This window comes from Natator depressus, chromosome 11, assembly GCF_965152275.1.
Source record: "Natator depressus isolate rNatDep1 chromosome 11, rNatDep2.hap1, whole genome shotgun sequence".
Taxonomy (NCBI): domain Eukaryota; kingdom Metazoa; phylum Chordata; order Testudines; family Cheloniidae; genus Natator; species Natator depressus.
The window spans coordinates 17,958,888-17,974,512 of NC_134244.1; the positions used below are offsets into that span (position 1 = coordinate 17,958,888).

At 40.1% G+C, this 15,625-nt stretch overlaps 1 protein-coding gene across 2 annotated transcripts in view; it reads left to right on the plus strand.

Annotated features, from left to right (window-relative positions):
- The window catches only part of MGAT5 (alpha-1,6-mannosylglycoprotein 6-beta-N-acetylglucosaminyltransferase), a 229,209-nt gene that overhangs the window by 107,422 nt on the left and 106,162 nt on the right, over nt 1-15,625 (plus strand). For both annotated transcript variants that reach the window (XM_074967256.1, XM_074967255.1), the window contains 2 exons: nt 9,077-9,153; nt 10,765-10,854. In XM_074967256.1, coding sequence (XP_074823357.1) covers nt 9,077-9,153; nt 10,765-10,854 — 167 coding nt within the window. The remainder of the gene's footprint in view (nt 1-9,076; nt 9,154-10,764; nt 10,855-15,625) is intronic.

Sequence of the window (15,625 nt, forward strand, 5' to 3'; positions counted from 1 at the left end):
GTATGTAATAGCTGATGACTTGTCTATATTGGAAATACAGTATCTGCAAATGTCCCATTCACTAAGGAAGGGAAGGGAAGAATTGGCAAAGCAAGTTGATCATTTTCCTGTTTGTTTGCCAGACATCTGGAAGAGTAAGAAGATACATCTACAATGGAAAATCAGATTGTACAGTGGTACACTATTGTATGCCTTAGAAATGTGGCAGATGGTGAAAATACACAACAGGATGGTGAAGGTGAAAGCACTCCACCAGCATTGTTTATGAAGAATCTTAAGAATTCATTGGAGAGATTGTGTAACCAATGTGGAAGTATTGCTCTGCACAGGTCAACAGACAACTGTGGTGGTGAGACCATGCCCTCAGGTTACCCCCCGGCAGAAGCACAAGATACATCTTAGATTGGCTCTCACCTGGAGGAGAGAAAATGCATGAAGGACAAAGTAAAACCTATTGCAAGACGGAAAGGATGCAGTCATCATGGATGGAGTCCAATATCTTGCTGTGGACAGACAGCAGTGGGGGAAAAAATGGTTGCCTTATGTGCCACTAGGCACAGGAGATTGTAAAGCTGAAGCTAAGCTCTGCATTTTTCTTCACTCAAGGTACTGCTGCTTATCCTCTTTAAAGCCCTACATGATCTAAGATGCAGGTATCTCAAAGGCAGCCTCTTGCCCCATGTGTCATCAGAGCAGATGTGATTTGTAGCAGTGGTTCTTCCCTCTGTCCTTAAAGTTGGGAGTGACTGGACCTGAAGAAAGACCTTTGTAGTAGCAGGACCTAGGTTCTGGAATTTGCTTCTGCTGAAAATACCAGTTTTAGGTCACGTTGGAAATCAGCTATTTGGTTTGGCCCCTCCATTCCTGGATGGGAATGATGATTCTCCATAGAAGTTGGTTGCTAATTGGTAATTCACTGATTCTCGGGTGAAGTTTTGTTCGTAGGTTAGGGAGCCACCACTATGATCCCTGTTTGAGGGAAACATCTTACATTTAAAAATGTGAATGTAGCAACCATACTGAGGTAATGGACACCGAACAAATCTAAGGGTCTGCAATACTGATCAGGGCACACAGATGAGAACGTGGTAATACTGGTTTTGTTAGATTGCTTGAGAGTGTCAGTTTGAGACGAGGGTGCCTAAAAAATCTGAATTAAGCAACTGAAGTGTGCTTCAAATGATTACAAAGCACAACAGTTTCTGGAATCATGTGCCTTGCAATGGATAATCAATAATGATGAGTTGCTTTGGTAGACCATGGTACTCTTATGGAAAGAGTAGGAGAAACATTTCTGTTAGATTTCAGAGTAGCAGCCGTGTTAGTCTGTATTCGTAAAAGGAAAAGGAGTACCTGTGGCACCTTAGAGACTAACAAATTTATTTGAGCATAAGCTTTCGTGAGCTACAGCTCACTTCATCAGATGCATTCAGTGGAAAATACAGTGGGGAGGTTTATATACACAGAGAACATGAAACAATGGGTGTTACTATACACACTGTAAGGAGAGTGATCACTTAAGATGAGCTAATACCAGCGGGGGGGGGGGGAGAGAAAAGCTTTTGTAGTGATAATCAAGGTGGGCCATTTCCAGCAGTTGACAAGAATGTCTGAGGAACAGTGGGGGGGGGGGGGGGGGAATAAACATGGGGAAATAGTTTTACTTTCTGTAATGACCTGTCCACTCCCAGTCTCTATTCAAGCCTAAGTTAATTGTATCCAGTTTGCAAATTAATTCCAATTCAGCAGTCTCTCATTGGAGTCTGTTTTTGAAGTCTTTTTGTTGTAATATTGCGACCTTTAGGTCCGTAATAGAGTGACCAGAAAGATTGAAGTGTTCTCCGACTGGTTTTTGAATGTTCTAATTCTTGACGTCTGATTTGTGTCCATTTATTCTTTTACGTAGAGACTGTCCAGTTTGGCCAATGTACATGGCAGAGGGGCATTGCTGGCACATGATGGCATATATCACATTGGTGGATGTGCAGGTGAACAAGCCTCTGATGGTGTGGCTGATGTGATTAGGCCCTATGATGGTGTCCCCTGAATAGATATGTGGACACAGTTGGCAACGGGCTTTGTTGCAAAGATAGGTTCCTGGGTTAGTGGTTCTGTTGTGTGGTGTGTGGTTGCTGGTGAGTATTTGCTTCAGGTTGGGGGGCTGTCTGTAAGCAAGGACTGGCCTGTCTCCCACGATCTGTGAGAGTGATGGGTCGTCCTTCAGGATAGGTTGTAGATCCTTGACGATGCATTGGAGAGGTTTTAGTTGGGGGCTGAAGGTGACGGCTAGTGGCGTTCTGTTGTGTTCTTTTTTGGGCCTGTCCTGTAGTAGGTGACTTCTGGTACTCTTCCGGCTCTGTCAATCTGCTTCTTCACTTCAGCAGGTGGGTATTGTAGTTGTAAGAATGCTTGATAGAGATCTTGTAGGTGTTTGCCTCTGTCTGAGGGGTTGGAGCAAATGCGGTTGTATCGTAGAGCTTGGCTGTAGACAATGGATCGTGTGGTGTGGTCTGGATGGGAGCTGGAGGCATGTAGGTAGGCATAGCAGTCAGTAGGTTTCCGGTAGAGGGTGGTGTTTGTGACCATTGCTGATTAGCACCATAGTGTCCAGGAAGTGGATCTCTTGTGTGGACTGGTCCAGGCTGAGGTTGATGGTGGGATGGAAATTGTTGAAATCATGGTGGAATTCCTCCAGGGCTTTTTTTCCATGGGTCCAGATGATGAAGATGTCATCAATGTAGCGCAAGTAGAGTAGGGGCATTAGGGGATGAGAGCTAAGGAAGCGTTGTTCTAAGTCAGCCATAAAAATGTCGGCATACTGTGGGGCCATGCAGATACTCATAGCAGTGCCGCTGATTTGAAGGTATACATTATCCCCAAATGTGAAAGAGTTGTGGGTGAGGACAAAGTCACAAAGTTCAGCCACCAGGTTTGCCGTTTCAGGGAGTTTCTTGAGCAAATGCTGTAGTTTCTTTTGGTAACCCTCAGTGGGATCAGAGGGTAATGGCTTGTAGAAAGTGGTGTTGGAGAGCTGCCTAGCAGCCTCTTGTTCATATTCCGATCTATTCATGGTGACAACAGCAACTCCTTTGTCAGCCTTTTTGATTATGATGCCTCAGCCTGGACCAGTCCACACAAGAGATGCTAGTTTTATGAGACACTCCCCTGTCAGGCCTATGTGATAAAGTAGGACAGTATCTCCAACTGAAGCTATAACTACTCTGCCTGTTTTGTCCACTTGCCTTGGTAGGGAATGAATTTTTAAAAATATTATTTACTGCTGCAGTATGTTCTGTAGGCAGCTGTGTCCAGGTGTTTAAAGAGACAAGGTGAATGAGGTAATGCATTTTATTGGACCAACTTGTGTTGGTGAGAGAGACAAGTTTTCAAGCTTCCAGAGAGCTCTTCTTCAGGTCTGGTAAACTAACTCAGGGCATTTCTACACATACAATGCTGCAGAGGTGCAGCTGTACTGATGCAGCTGCGGTGCAGCTGGTGAAGACGCTCTGTGCAGATGGAGGAGAGCTCTGCCGCTGGCATAATAAAACCACCTCCGCATAGCCGAAGCTATGTCGGTGGGAGAGTCTCTCCTGCCAACTTTCAGAGTAGCAGCCGTGTTAGTCTGTATTCGCAAAAAGAAAAGGAGTACTAGTGGCATCTTAGAGAAGAACCAATTTATTTGAGCATAAGCTTTCGTGAGCTACAGCTCACTTCATCGGATGCATTCAGTGGAAAATACAGTGAGGAGATTTATATACACACAGAACATGAAAAAATGGGTGTTACCATACACACTGTAAGGAGAGTGATCACTTAAGATGAGCTATTACCAGCAGGAGAGCCGGGGGGGGGAGGAGAAAACCTTTTGTAGTGATAATCAAGGTGGGCCATTTCCAGCAGTTAACAGGATTGTCTGAGGAACGGTGGGGAGGGGGGAGGGGAATAAACATGGGGAAATAATTTTACTTTCTGTAATGACCCATCCACTTGTCAAGGCAGGTTGACAAGTCTGTAACGCTGCAGGCTGTTTTTAATGTTGCTATGATGAAGCAAACTAGGGTGGTAGTGGTTGAGTTAATATTCTTGTGTGGTTTTTCTGCAGAGGTTAGCCTGACACATGAGGGAGAGAGAGATCATGCTCTAGAACAGGGGTCTCAAACACACGGCCCGTGTGAATCTTTAATTTTAACCTTAAATGTAGTCCCTTTCAAGTTGGATCTTTCTCATAACTGTGCAATGGCTGCATTTAAAAAGTTCATTCTGCTCCTACAGATATCACCCATTTCTGCCCGTATTCCTATTTTAAGGATACAGAGTATCCTTAAAATGGTAATATCTCTAAATCTGGAATGAACTTCCTAAATGCACTCACTGTACACACTTGCACAGCCAATACATACTGGTTAATGTGTTAATGAACACACAGTAAACTTCAAGTCCACTCCTTTTTAAAAAAGTTTAGGTCACCTACTATCCTGTTCCCTTGACAATTTTTTGTTGTGGTTGTTTCCTTCAGTGCCTGTGTGAAAGGTCCACACAAATAAAAAGGGAACCTGGCTGTGGACAGGGAGACAGTAATGAAACATACACAGAATGCTATAAAGATGTCAGATGCACAAAGGTATTGGGGGAAAAGCAGAAATATTTTTTCCTGTAAACCCAGTTGGTGGTTATAGATGTTTCTAATAGCAAATAAAAAATGTTCACATGACATGTTTTTTTTTAAAGCTGATTATTTCCTTTTAAATCATTGTGCTTTGTGTATGAAACACACAAGCCCTTGCAGTGGGCATGTGACGGTGGGGCAAGAGCTGAGGCCACACCCCACTGGATAGTTCTGGGGCATCCTGTCAGCTAGTTGGGGTGCTCATCTTGGACAGCTTTTAACAAGTGCCACAATTGGTCTGCTGCCATCTACAAAATTGACAGATGGAAGCAGACCTCCTCTACTCTACCTAACCTTTGTTATATAGCTTCACAGTACCCCTTCAATGATGTAACATCTGTCTGATACAGAAGTATCTGTCCTTTGTCTTTGACAATTTTACATGACTCGATGTTTACATTTCTTCCTTGACCTCAGCAGGTGATTAATTTATACTCAGAAACAGGAGGATGAGTAGTAATTCTTCTTGTTTTTCACCTAGCCAATAAGGGGTGTGTGTGTGTTATCCTATCCTCTTGTTTTGTATTATGGGAAAGGGCAAAGAGGGAGCACCTAAATGGCCCTCGATATACACCATTTATTTTCCTTGTACTGTTCTAACTAAAAATTACTGTTCTTTCAAATCTTTCACATGGGAGACCCTGTCATCACTGTAGTATTTTCTGTTGCTATATGCAGACTTTTTCTGTTTGTTTATTCCCCCACCCACCTATGCCTGGAAATTAGTTCCTATAGTTTAAATTTAGAGATGACGCATCTTGGCATTTTGTTCTTGCAGGGGATGCACAAACAGTACATAGAGTTCATGAAGACAAAAAAAGACTGTTTAAGCAATAACTCCCAAATGTTTGCTGATTTTAGCATTAGAACAACCTTCAGGTTTTCTCTTCAGCCCTTGCCAGTAGGTGTCTGTGCAGTCAGTTGGAATTGGAAGTAAAATATAAATAAAATCTAGGGATGTACAAACAATTCAGATAAGTTGCCAGCAGAAAAAGGAGGAGTAGAGGAAAGGGACTGGAAATGTGATTACCATCAGTGCTGTTGCCCTAGGTTAGCATTTCTTTCATTCTCTAAAAACAAATTTTCACTGCTTGCCTTCTTCTTTGCTTTAATTCTGCTTGTGAATATAGTAGCCAGAAATATGAATTAGAGCACTGCAGAATAAATGCTGACCTTTTGCCATGGCAGATTAAAAATAATGCATCATTTCTTTGCTCTTCATGTACTTTCCCAGAGGTACCCTGGAATACTGCATGAATGTCCATTTCAAATGGCCTTCAGTCTTCAAAAGTAGTGAGTGGTGGTAATCTTCAGTGTTTATCTTTGTAGGATATTTATATACCTGCTGTTCTTCCTTCAGTAGTAGGAGTTCAGGAACTTGAGACAGATAAGGAAAACTGATATCTACAGTATGTAGAAGTCTCCTCTCTTGCCTTTCTGCCTCTTGCCTTTTTCTTCTATCAAAAAAAGCCACCGCTGCTAAAGTCATGTCCCACCACTCTGAGGCTCTCACTCATTCACTCTTGTTTAGAATTCCTCATTGGTTGCTGAAAGCAGAAGTGTTTATTTTAAAAATACATATCTTGAATGGCTAATCCATTTTCCGCCTTAATCCTGACCATCTAAAACGGGGAAGTTTTAAACTTAAACTAGTTCTAACTCCGTTAAGTGCGTAATGCTGTGCAATATTGAAATCTCATGATTTTGCGAGGCCGTGGCTCATTAATTTTGAATGTTTGAGCTTGGCAGTATAATAAGTTCTCCAACAGAAGGATATTGGATGAGAACATCTATTCAGTGAGTACCCGCACTGAAATTCTAGATGGGAATGTACCTTTAAAAGAAATACAACCTTCTTCCCCACAGAAAGATACTTTTCCAGAAAACATTCCAGTTTTGATATTGTACTCATTATAACTTCCAGTTGCAATGTACTTATATGAGTGTGTCATTATTTGAAAGGAAAAAAACCCCTTAAAATATAGAGAAACTATGCTCCATTATTTCTCTAATGCTAAATAAATCAGGTTTTGACTTTCGTTAGGTTGGAATGAATGGTTGACATTTTGACTGTAGTTTTAGAAAATTTAAAAGCTAATTGGTGCCGCCAAGTTCAGTACGTCTCTTTCAATACATAATTTGTCGACTAATTCATTGAGAACTTCTCAGGAGATCCATTATTCTGCATAGATTTTCCATCACTAAATTACATGCTCATGGGCCTGAATGGAAAATGACTTGTGAAAAGCTGTTTATGTAAAGTTTCTTTCTTGTATCAAAATTGGGATCTCTTGGTTACAAAGAAAAAACATCCTGAGTATACGAGATGGTGGCACTCATCTTTTTGAGTCAAAAGTTAAACAGGTTGGTGCAATAATATATCCTGCTGTAGGAGGTAATGTCTATCTGATTTTACAAAACCCATATTTTACCCACTTGTAATCCTTAAATATCTTGTGGCAGTTTTTGGAAGGAGGAAAAGTATTAACCACTGTATCCTAGATAAAATTTAGCTTGGGTTATTATAGTTAACCTACCTAAAGTTCCACAACAATTTCAATTGGATTAGGAACATTTATACATGCTTTACCTGGAACTTTCCCTTCTTGGAGTAATGAGGCCTACAGATCCAACACACTCTAATGGGTTGTTAACTTCAAAAAAAAATTTGAATTACTGATTGGTACTCAATTTGTTTTTCATTTAATTCCTTGTTCTGCAGAAGGATTGCTACTATTTAGTCTTAACGCTTAGTTTAAGATTCCTTGCCAATATACAGTGGACTTCCTTTACTGTGTAAATATCTTCAGTGGTGAGCTTTTCAAAGGTGGAGCCACTCTTCCCCTGATATTGATTGGTGGCTCTGGTCTGCCTCCTAGATGGTATATCGCAGAGACTCAGTAACATCATGGGTCTGTGGACCTCATCTCAAATAAGAGAGACTATTTTCTCAGTCTTCTGTCTCAAACTGCTGGTTAAAATTGTTGTTCCCTGTTCAGTAGTTGCTGTGTTCCACCCCACAGGTGACTAGTCAAACCACCCCCATTTGTGTGCAGTTCTTTGAGATAAAAGGTACTAAAGAAGTACATACAACTGCATGTGTGTGTTATTTTACAGCACTCATAGATGTGTTATGTGCTTCAAAAAACACCCATTAAAAGACAGGTCAATACAATGCAAATGACAGACAAAAGAGGAAGTATAGGGAGGACGGAAGGACAGATTACGGAAACATGACTCATTTTTTACATATGGGCGTGCCTGGTTGCATGTGGCTTTGGGGTTTGAATGCTTCTGTTGACTTGTATTATTGTGTGAACATATTTCTCTTGGTATTATGACAGTAAATGAGTTTCAGTAGAGAGGGGGAATCTTCGTCATAGCTTATGCACAACTGGTTGGATCATTAGCTTCCCTGGGCCGGATCCTGATAGGGAGTGCGACGTGAATGCTGATCCTCCACCCCCACCCCATCCTCACTGCTCAAGAGGAAGTGATATGAATGAGATGATAATGGAAGTTTGTTGGAAGGGTGTTAGGCTTCTTCAAGGTTCTTATTCTGACTATAGCTACTGTTGGATGGTTAGGAAACCACTGCTGTGTCTGAAAGGTATTTGAGTACTTCATAACACCATTGACCGGACTGCCACGTGACACACATCTAAGTGACACTCATGCATTTGGCAGCCACATCATGCTTCTAACAGCTCAGCTGAGATGTCACATCTGGCTGAGCTGGGGGAAGACTGCAGGCGTGTTTTCTAGCAGCTACAGTGTATAGTCCTGGGGCAACAGCTGAGCAGGCAGCCAGAGCTGCTCCTCTTGCTGCTCTCCTTGGTTGCTCAGGGACAGGAACAAGTGTCTGGGAAACGACAGTGAGTGGCAGAACAAGCCCCAGGCTCTCCCCCTGACCCCAAGCTGCCTGTAGCAGGCCTGCTGCTGTCCGTCTCTCTTCCAGATCAAGCAGTTCCTCCCCCGCCCCCGCGTGCAGTCTGTACGTGGCTCCAAAGTTGCCTTAATGGTACTCTTTTGACTTAGTACTTTTGACTGCCAAGTACCATCTTGTAAGAATCACATTTTTATTTTTTTCTCCATTGTTGTAACCTGAAAAACAATTTAATTCCATACCAAATTTTCTGCTGTTCATTACTGTTGTTCAAATATTATTTTGAAAGGTGCTTACTTAGTTTAAAATTAAACAGGAGTTTTAAAAATTACTTTGTGCATCAGCATTATTGTTACTGACACCAAAACTTGCAGTTTATTCATTTACTGCTGCCACAGAGACTACAATATTCTTTCTTTAGTGAGTTTGGATGGTGGTTCAGAAGTTCAAAGGGATGGATTTAGTATGTCTGCCAAAAGTGTAAATCAATATTACAGTTACGTTTTGTTGGTTTTTCTCTTCAGATCTCATTAATGGAGCCCAGGAACAGTGTGAATTGCCTCCTATGGATGGCTTCCCTCACTGCGAGGGCAAAATAAAGGTAAGTGTGATCTTCTGTTAATCTCTGCGTACATGTTATGTTTTTAAAATCCCATGTGTTGAAAGAGGCCATTGCTGAAACAGTTGTAGATTTATAGATATAAGCAATTGAGATTAACGACAAGAATTCACAGAAGACAAGTACAGAAGATTACATGCCATTATGGCACTCCTTACCTGAAGCCATTGTAGTATTACTGCTGGAAGAAAATGGATGATGTCCCTTGTTAAGGCATGGGATAAAACACCAAATAGAGTCCTGTAGTACTTGGGAGGCTTGTTGTGTATTGGTATTCTGTCCCTTAATAGTTTGACTACACATCAGATGAAATTCAAAAAATATTTAGGCCCTAGTCCAACACAAGTTTAGGTATGTGAATAATCATATACACATGAATAATCCCATTGAACTCTGTGCACAGCCAGAACCATAGATGGTAAACCCATTGGGCCAAGGTCCTTGCCATATCTCTGAAGTGCCTACCTTGTTGTTGGCTGTTTATATATATTTTAATTAGCAAATACTGAAAACTGTCCATTTCTTACTCAACCCAGAAATATTGAAAAATGTCAGTAATACATATTTTCTGGTAGAATTTTTCATTTTTTTTTTAAATTGTAACTTGAAGGGCCAATGAAACTGATTAGTGTTTTTAAAAAATGTAAATTCCTCTTGCTTCATTCATAAAAATATATATAAAATATATATAAATATTAAATATAATTAAATATAAAATATATATAAAAATATATATAAATAAAATGAAATGAAATATATAAATATAATGAAATGAAATGAAATATAAAAATTTGTTTCTGAAATGGTTTCAGATGTGATATATATTTTGATTATATCCTTGGAATCTGAGATTTTTTAAAATTTTCTACTAAATCAATAAAAGTACTTGGAAATAAATATTGAAATTTATTGTAAATTCACTTTTAAAAAAAACAAACTCTCCCTGGCCTATATGAGCTCGGTGACTTCAGTTTTGAACAGCATGGACAAACTGGTTGCAAAATTGCTAAACAATTTGTGATTTGAATGCTAAATTGCTAATTTATAGTCCTGAAGAACAATTTATTTTTGGTTACTTTTTCTGATGACTTTGCCAGGACAACTAGTTCTAGGTAGTTCTTCATTAAAAGACTTTTTCTAAGTGAATTCTTTACTTGTGTAAAGACGCCAGACTGATAGCACTGGGAACTGAAGTGATCTGTTTGACCACAGAACAAGTGCAACATGTTCAGAGGTTTGTAAGCAACGTCCTGCCACCAGCACGCCTCTATCTTGATCTGGAGAGAGTATGCAAGTCTCCATTCAGTCTTTGGTCTCTGTTATCTGGCTGCCAGTTAGCGCTTAATATAGTCATCCATGGTGACCGCGTGTAGTGACCTAGCATTAGTGGCTTAGAGATAATCAACTCATTTCTTATAGTCTGCAGTACAGTTTCCACAGCTTCTGTCACTGCTGATTTTAATCTTGTTTCATCTATTGACATAGCTTTTCCCCCTCCTAAATTGAGTTCTGATTGAAAACGTGGCTTTTTAAAGTTAACGGATACACACAAGCCTTAAACCTAACAGACTGGCTATTTTTGTTTTGTTTCAGTGGATGAAAGATATGTGGCGATCGGATCCATGTTATGCAAGTTACGGTGTGGATGGGTCTACGTGCTCCTTTTTTATTTACCTCAGTGAGGTCAGTAAGTCTATCTTCAAGTGCATGAAACCTACAATAAGGGAGCGCTAAAATGTCTCGGTATTTATGGATAATTACTTGTACAATTCATGTGGGAAAAGGAGAACAGTAAGGAGATAGAGAGAAACTAAAATGATTCCAAAGGGAGTTGCTAGTATTTAGAGCTCCCTAGGTATGTCTGCCTTAGAGAATTGTACTGTTACAATATCAGTGGGATTGTACTGATGTAAGCAGCAACTGTGCAATGAGTCCACACTAGCCATCCTGTTTCATCTGTAATTTACCCCACACATGGTGCTTTAATCAGCTGTTGTAGGTGCTTAGCTCTCTTGATATCTATCCCCTAGTTTCCAATACAGATTCCTGAAGCAGTGGATTCTGGGAGATTTGGGAAAGGCTTTTGCAAACCCAGAGAATACTTAGATTGTAAAACTAAGGGGTGTGACTTCCTGGGAAGCACAACTATTTTTGTAATGTATTCTCTACAGTTGAAACTCAGTCTTTGCTCAAAGAGACGGTTTTTGCTGAAGGTCCTGAAAATTCATTGCAAGTCTCATCTCATTGCTCTCATGCAACCCAGGTTAGTTAGTGGAAGGTGTACCAGAAGCAATACCTGGAGAGAGCCAGAGCCCAGCACCACCTCAAATTCAGTTTGCAGCTTTCACCAAAATTCTCTAGGGCGACTCTGTCAAGTCTTTGGCCTTTCATACTTTCTGAATTCGATTTAATGTCATTGTTCTCTATTAAATCTGCCAATTATTAATAACAGCTCTCTAATGATTCCAGGCAAAGATGTGGTAAAAAGGCTAAAATTTCCAGAAATGAACAGATGAAGATTAATTAATGAAATGCTTTCAAGGGTTTTCTCCTTATGGAATTCAGTTGTTCTCTCCTCCTATATACTACGTTACAGGTGTTAGGTATCTCCTTTATCTTGTAAGCCAAGGTTTCTTGAGTGGTTGGGTTTTTTTGGTTTTTCTCTTTTAAAGTTGTTTTTTTTTTTTTTTTTTTTTTTGCATTGAACTTACGGCTTTGTCTTTCATTACTTTTGTCTCCAGCTTGTTTTTTCCTCCCATGTTGTTACCACTCTTTGTTGCCCTTCTGGAAGGCAGGTATAATTTGCTGGCTAAAACACTGAGTGGCAGGGAAAGTTCCATTTCCAGCTCTGTCGCTGACTTCTTGTGTGGCCTTGGGCAAGTCACGTGATCTCTCTCTCTCTCTCTCTCGCATTCCCTATCTATAAAATGAGCTGCCTACCTCAAAGAGGCGTTTGTGAGCCTCAATCATTCATGCTTGTAAAGAGCTTTCAGATCTGCTGAGAGAAATATAGAGCTGGAAGGGACCTCAAGAGGTCAACTACATCTTCTGAGGCAGGACATGTATACCTTGAACATCCCTGACAGGTGTTTATCCAACCTATTCTTAAAAAACTCCAGTGATGGGGATTCTACAACCTCCTTTGGTAATCTATTCCAATATTTAATTATGCTTATAATTAAAAAGCTTTTCCTAATAGGTAACCAAAATCTGCCTTGCTGCAGATTAAGCCAATTAATTCTTATCCTACCTTTAGTGACCACGGAGAAAAATTGATCACCTTCCTCTTTATAAAAGCTCTTAATGTATTTGAAGACTGTTATCCAGTCCCCTTTCAGTCTTCTTTGCTCAAGACTAAATGTGCCCAACTTTTTAACCTTTTTTCGTTGGTCAGCTTTTCTAAACCTCTGATCATTTTTGTTGCTCTCCTCTGGACTCTCTCCAATTTGTCCACATCTTTCTTAAAGTTGGGTGCCCAAAACTGAACAGTTTCCCAGCTGAGACTGAGTAGAGTAGGATGATTACCTTTATGTCTTAGGGCTTGCCTATGCTTAACAGCTAAATTGGCACTGCTGCAATCGATGCAGAGTTGTTGATTTTAGCAGGTCTGGTGAAGACAAGCTAAAATCGATGGCAGAGCGCTCTCCCGTTGACTTCTGTACTCCACCTTCCTGAGAAGCATAAGATAACTTAGGTCGATTTATAGCTTTAGTGTAGACCAGCCCTTGCTTATTACATGTGAGTTAATACACCCCAGAATGGCGCTAGCCTCTTCTGCAACTGCGTCATACAGTTGGCTCATGTTTAATTTGTGAGCCATTATAACCTTGTTGGTAATCAATAATCAGTGATCAATAATTTGTCAATAATCAATGACCAATTAATTGATAAGCAATCATTGATAACAATTTTAACTGTAAAAAGAAAAGGAGTACTTGTGGCACCTTAGAGACTAACCAATTTATTTGAGCATAAGCTTTCGTGAGCTACAGCTCACTTCATCGGATGCATACTGTGGAAAGTGTAGAAGATCTTTTTATACACACAAAGCATGAAAAAATACCTCCCCCCACCCCACTCTCCTGCTGGTAATAGCTGATCTAAAGTGATCACTCTCCTTACAATGTGTATGATAATCAAGGTGGGCCATTTCCAGCACAAATCCAGGGTTTAACAAGAACCTCGCGGGGTGGGGGGGAGAATAGGTTACCTTGCATAATGACTTAGCCACTCCCAGTCTCTATTCAAGCCTAAGTTAATTGTATCCGATGATGCTACAGCTCACGAAAGCTTATGCTCAAATAAATTGGTTAGTCTCTAAGGTGCCACAAGTACTCCTTTTCTTTTTGCGAATACAGACTAACACGGCTGTTACTCTGAAACCAATTTTAACTGTGATTGTTTAGTGAGAGGGGTTCTCTTGAGGCTGGATTAGTTTGATAACAAACCTTAGATGAGTCAGCTTTGGATGGATTTATTGATTTAACACTTAGTAAAGACAGCACATATTCAGAGAAGCATACAGTTACCATCAGCTGCGGAACACCTTCCCTGTAATTCTGTGACAGACTGTGTGCAGTCTTTAGATGGTCTTACTTCCCCTATGATTAAGGCTAAGATTTTGTCATGGGTATTTTTAGTAAGTCACAAACAGGTCACGGACAATAATGAAAAATTCATGGAAGCCCGTGACCTGTCTTTGACTTTTACTAAAAACATCCATGACAAAATGGGGAGCCTGGGTAGCTGCGGGCAGACTGGGAGCTCCAGGGGACCCCACAACCCCTGGGGATTCGGAGCTCCAGGGTCCCCCTTCGCTGGCGGCTCCAAGCTCTGGGGGTGTCCGCCTGGCAGTGACCCTGCAGCTCCCAGCCATTGCTGGCTGAAGTCACGGCTGTCTTTGGAAGTCAGATTCCATGACTTCCGTGACCTCCATGACTAAATCGCAGCCCTACCTGTAATATAGGGGCAATTATACCTTTTATTATGTATCATTCTGGTCCTTGTCTATTTCCTCTTTTTGGTACACACTTCTTATCTTAAGCTATTTCCAAGGTTCCCTGTTTCATTACAACTTTCCAAATATCTCAACATCTGTTGGTTTGTCATTATTTATGCCCCTTTTAAAGACTTTAAAGTAGTGTTAGTCAATGTGAGTATCATGCAGTGTTTGATTTTTCCATTGTATATGTATATACTTGAAATGAGAGAGGCTGCAGATACCATGGCGAATTTAATTACCTCCGGTATTATATGTTATACAAACCTTTTGCATCACAATTCATTAAGGTAATATTTTTATATCCTGTTAGCACTTTGGTACTTGTGAGAGATCTCTTCCCTCCTGGGTAATGGTACAACAAGCAGTTTTCTTCAAGTCTTTTAGTATAGTGCATTAATAGTCTCTAACCCCTGCAGATCTTACAGCATTTCCTAGCTTTGTCAAAGTGCATACTCTTTGACATACATAGACTATGAAACTCATTGTAGTTTATAGTACAAATGTAGTTCGGGTCAGATGGCCAGCCCTGGATCATCACACCTCGCTGGAAACACTTCCATAGATTTTAAGGCCATTAGACCATCTTGTCTGACCTCATGTACAGCACATGCCATAGAACTTCACCCCTGCATTGAGTTCAATAATTTGTGACTCAAATGTGTCTTGGTGAACCATTGCTTTCAAATAAGATATGGTTAATAAATAAAATATTAAGCTATTGTATTGGGTATGAAGCAAGATGGGATTTATGCAGCATGTGTTCTTGGGGGGGAGGGCAAACCTTATTTTTCAGCCTTTCACATCTGGAAGGATGAATGTGCATATAATCTAAATGGTAGGTGAGGTGGCTAAGGTTCATTAGGTAACTATACATTTATAGATGCCAGGGATATAAGGTAGAATATAACAGAATCATTTACGAATTACATAATTAACCCATTATGAGTGTAAGCCACTATCAAAAAGTTTATGCAAATATATAATGTTAGATATGTTTAACTTCCCTCTATTTTTATAAATAGGCTTTTCTGCTACCTGAAATATTTTGGAAAATTAATTTATTTTTCCTTACACTAAAAGAGGAGATTTGTTCAATCAGTCTTGTACCAGACAACATATATTTCTAATATCAATTTGTACATGTTGCTTCCATTGTAATTACTATGGTAGCTTAAGAGGTTAAGTGATTGGCAAGGATTTAGGCTGTTTGCAGACTTATTTCAAATGACTTTTTAAGTAACACTGATGAATTTGTGTGATTTTTGTGCTTCATAGCAGAACAGAAGAACAGTTCTTTACTCATCAATTTGTTTTTGTATTTAGGGAAGAACTGACAGAGAGTCTTTGCTTTTTAGAGTTCTCCCTTGACAGTATGTAAAACTAATATTGGTTGAACATGCTATTAACCTTGAGTTCAAATTCAGCATACTTAATCCCATGATTAATGCCATG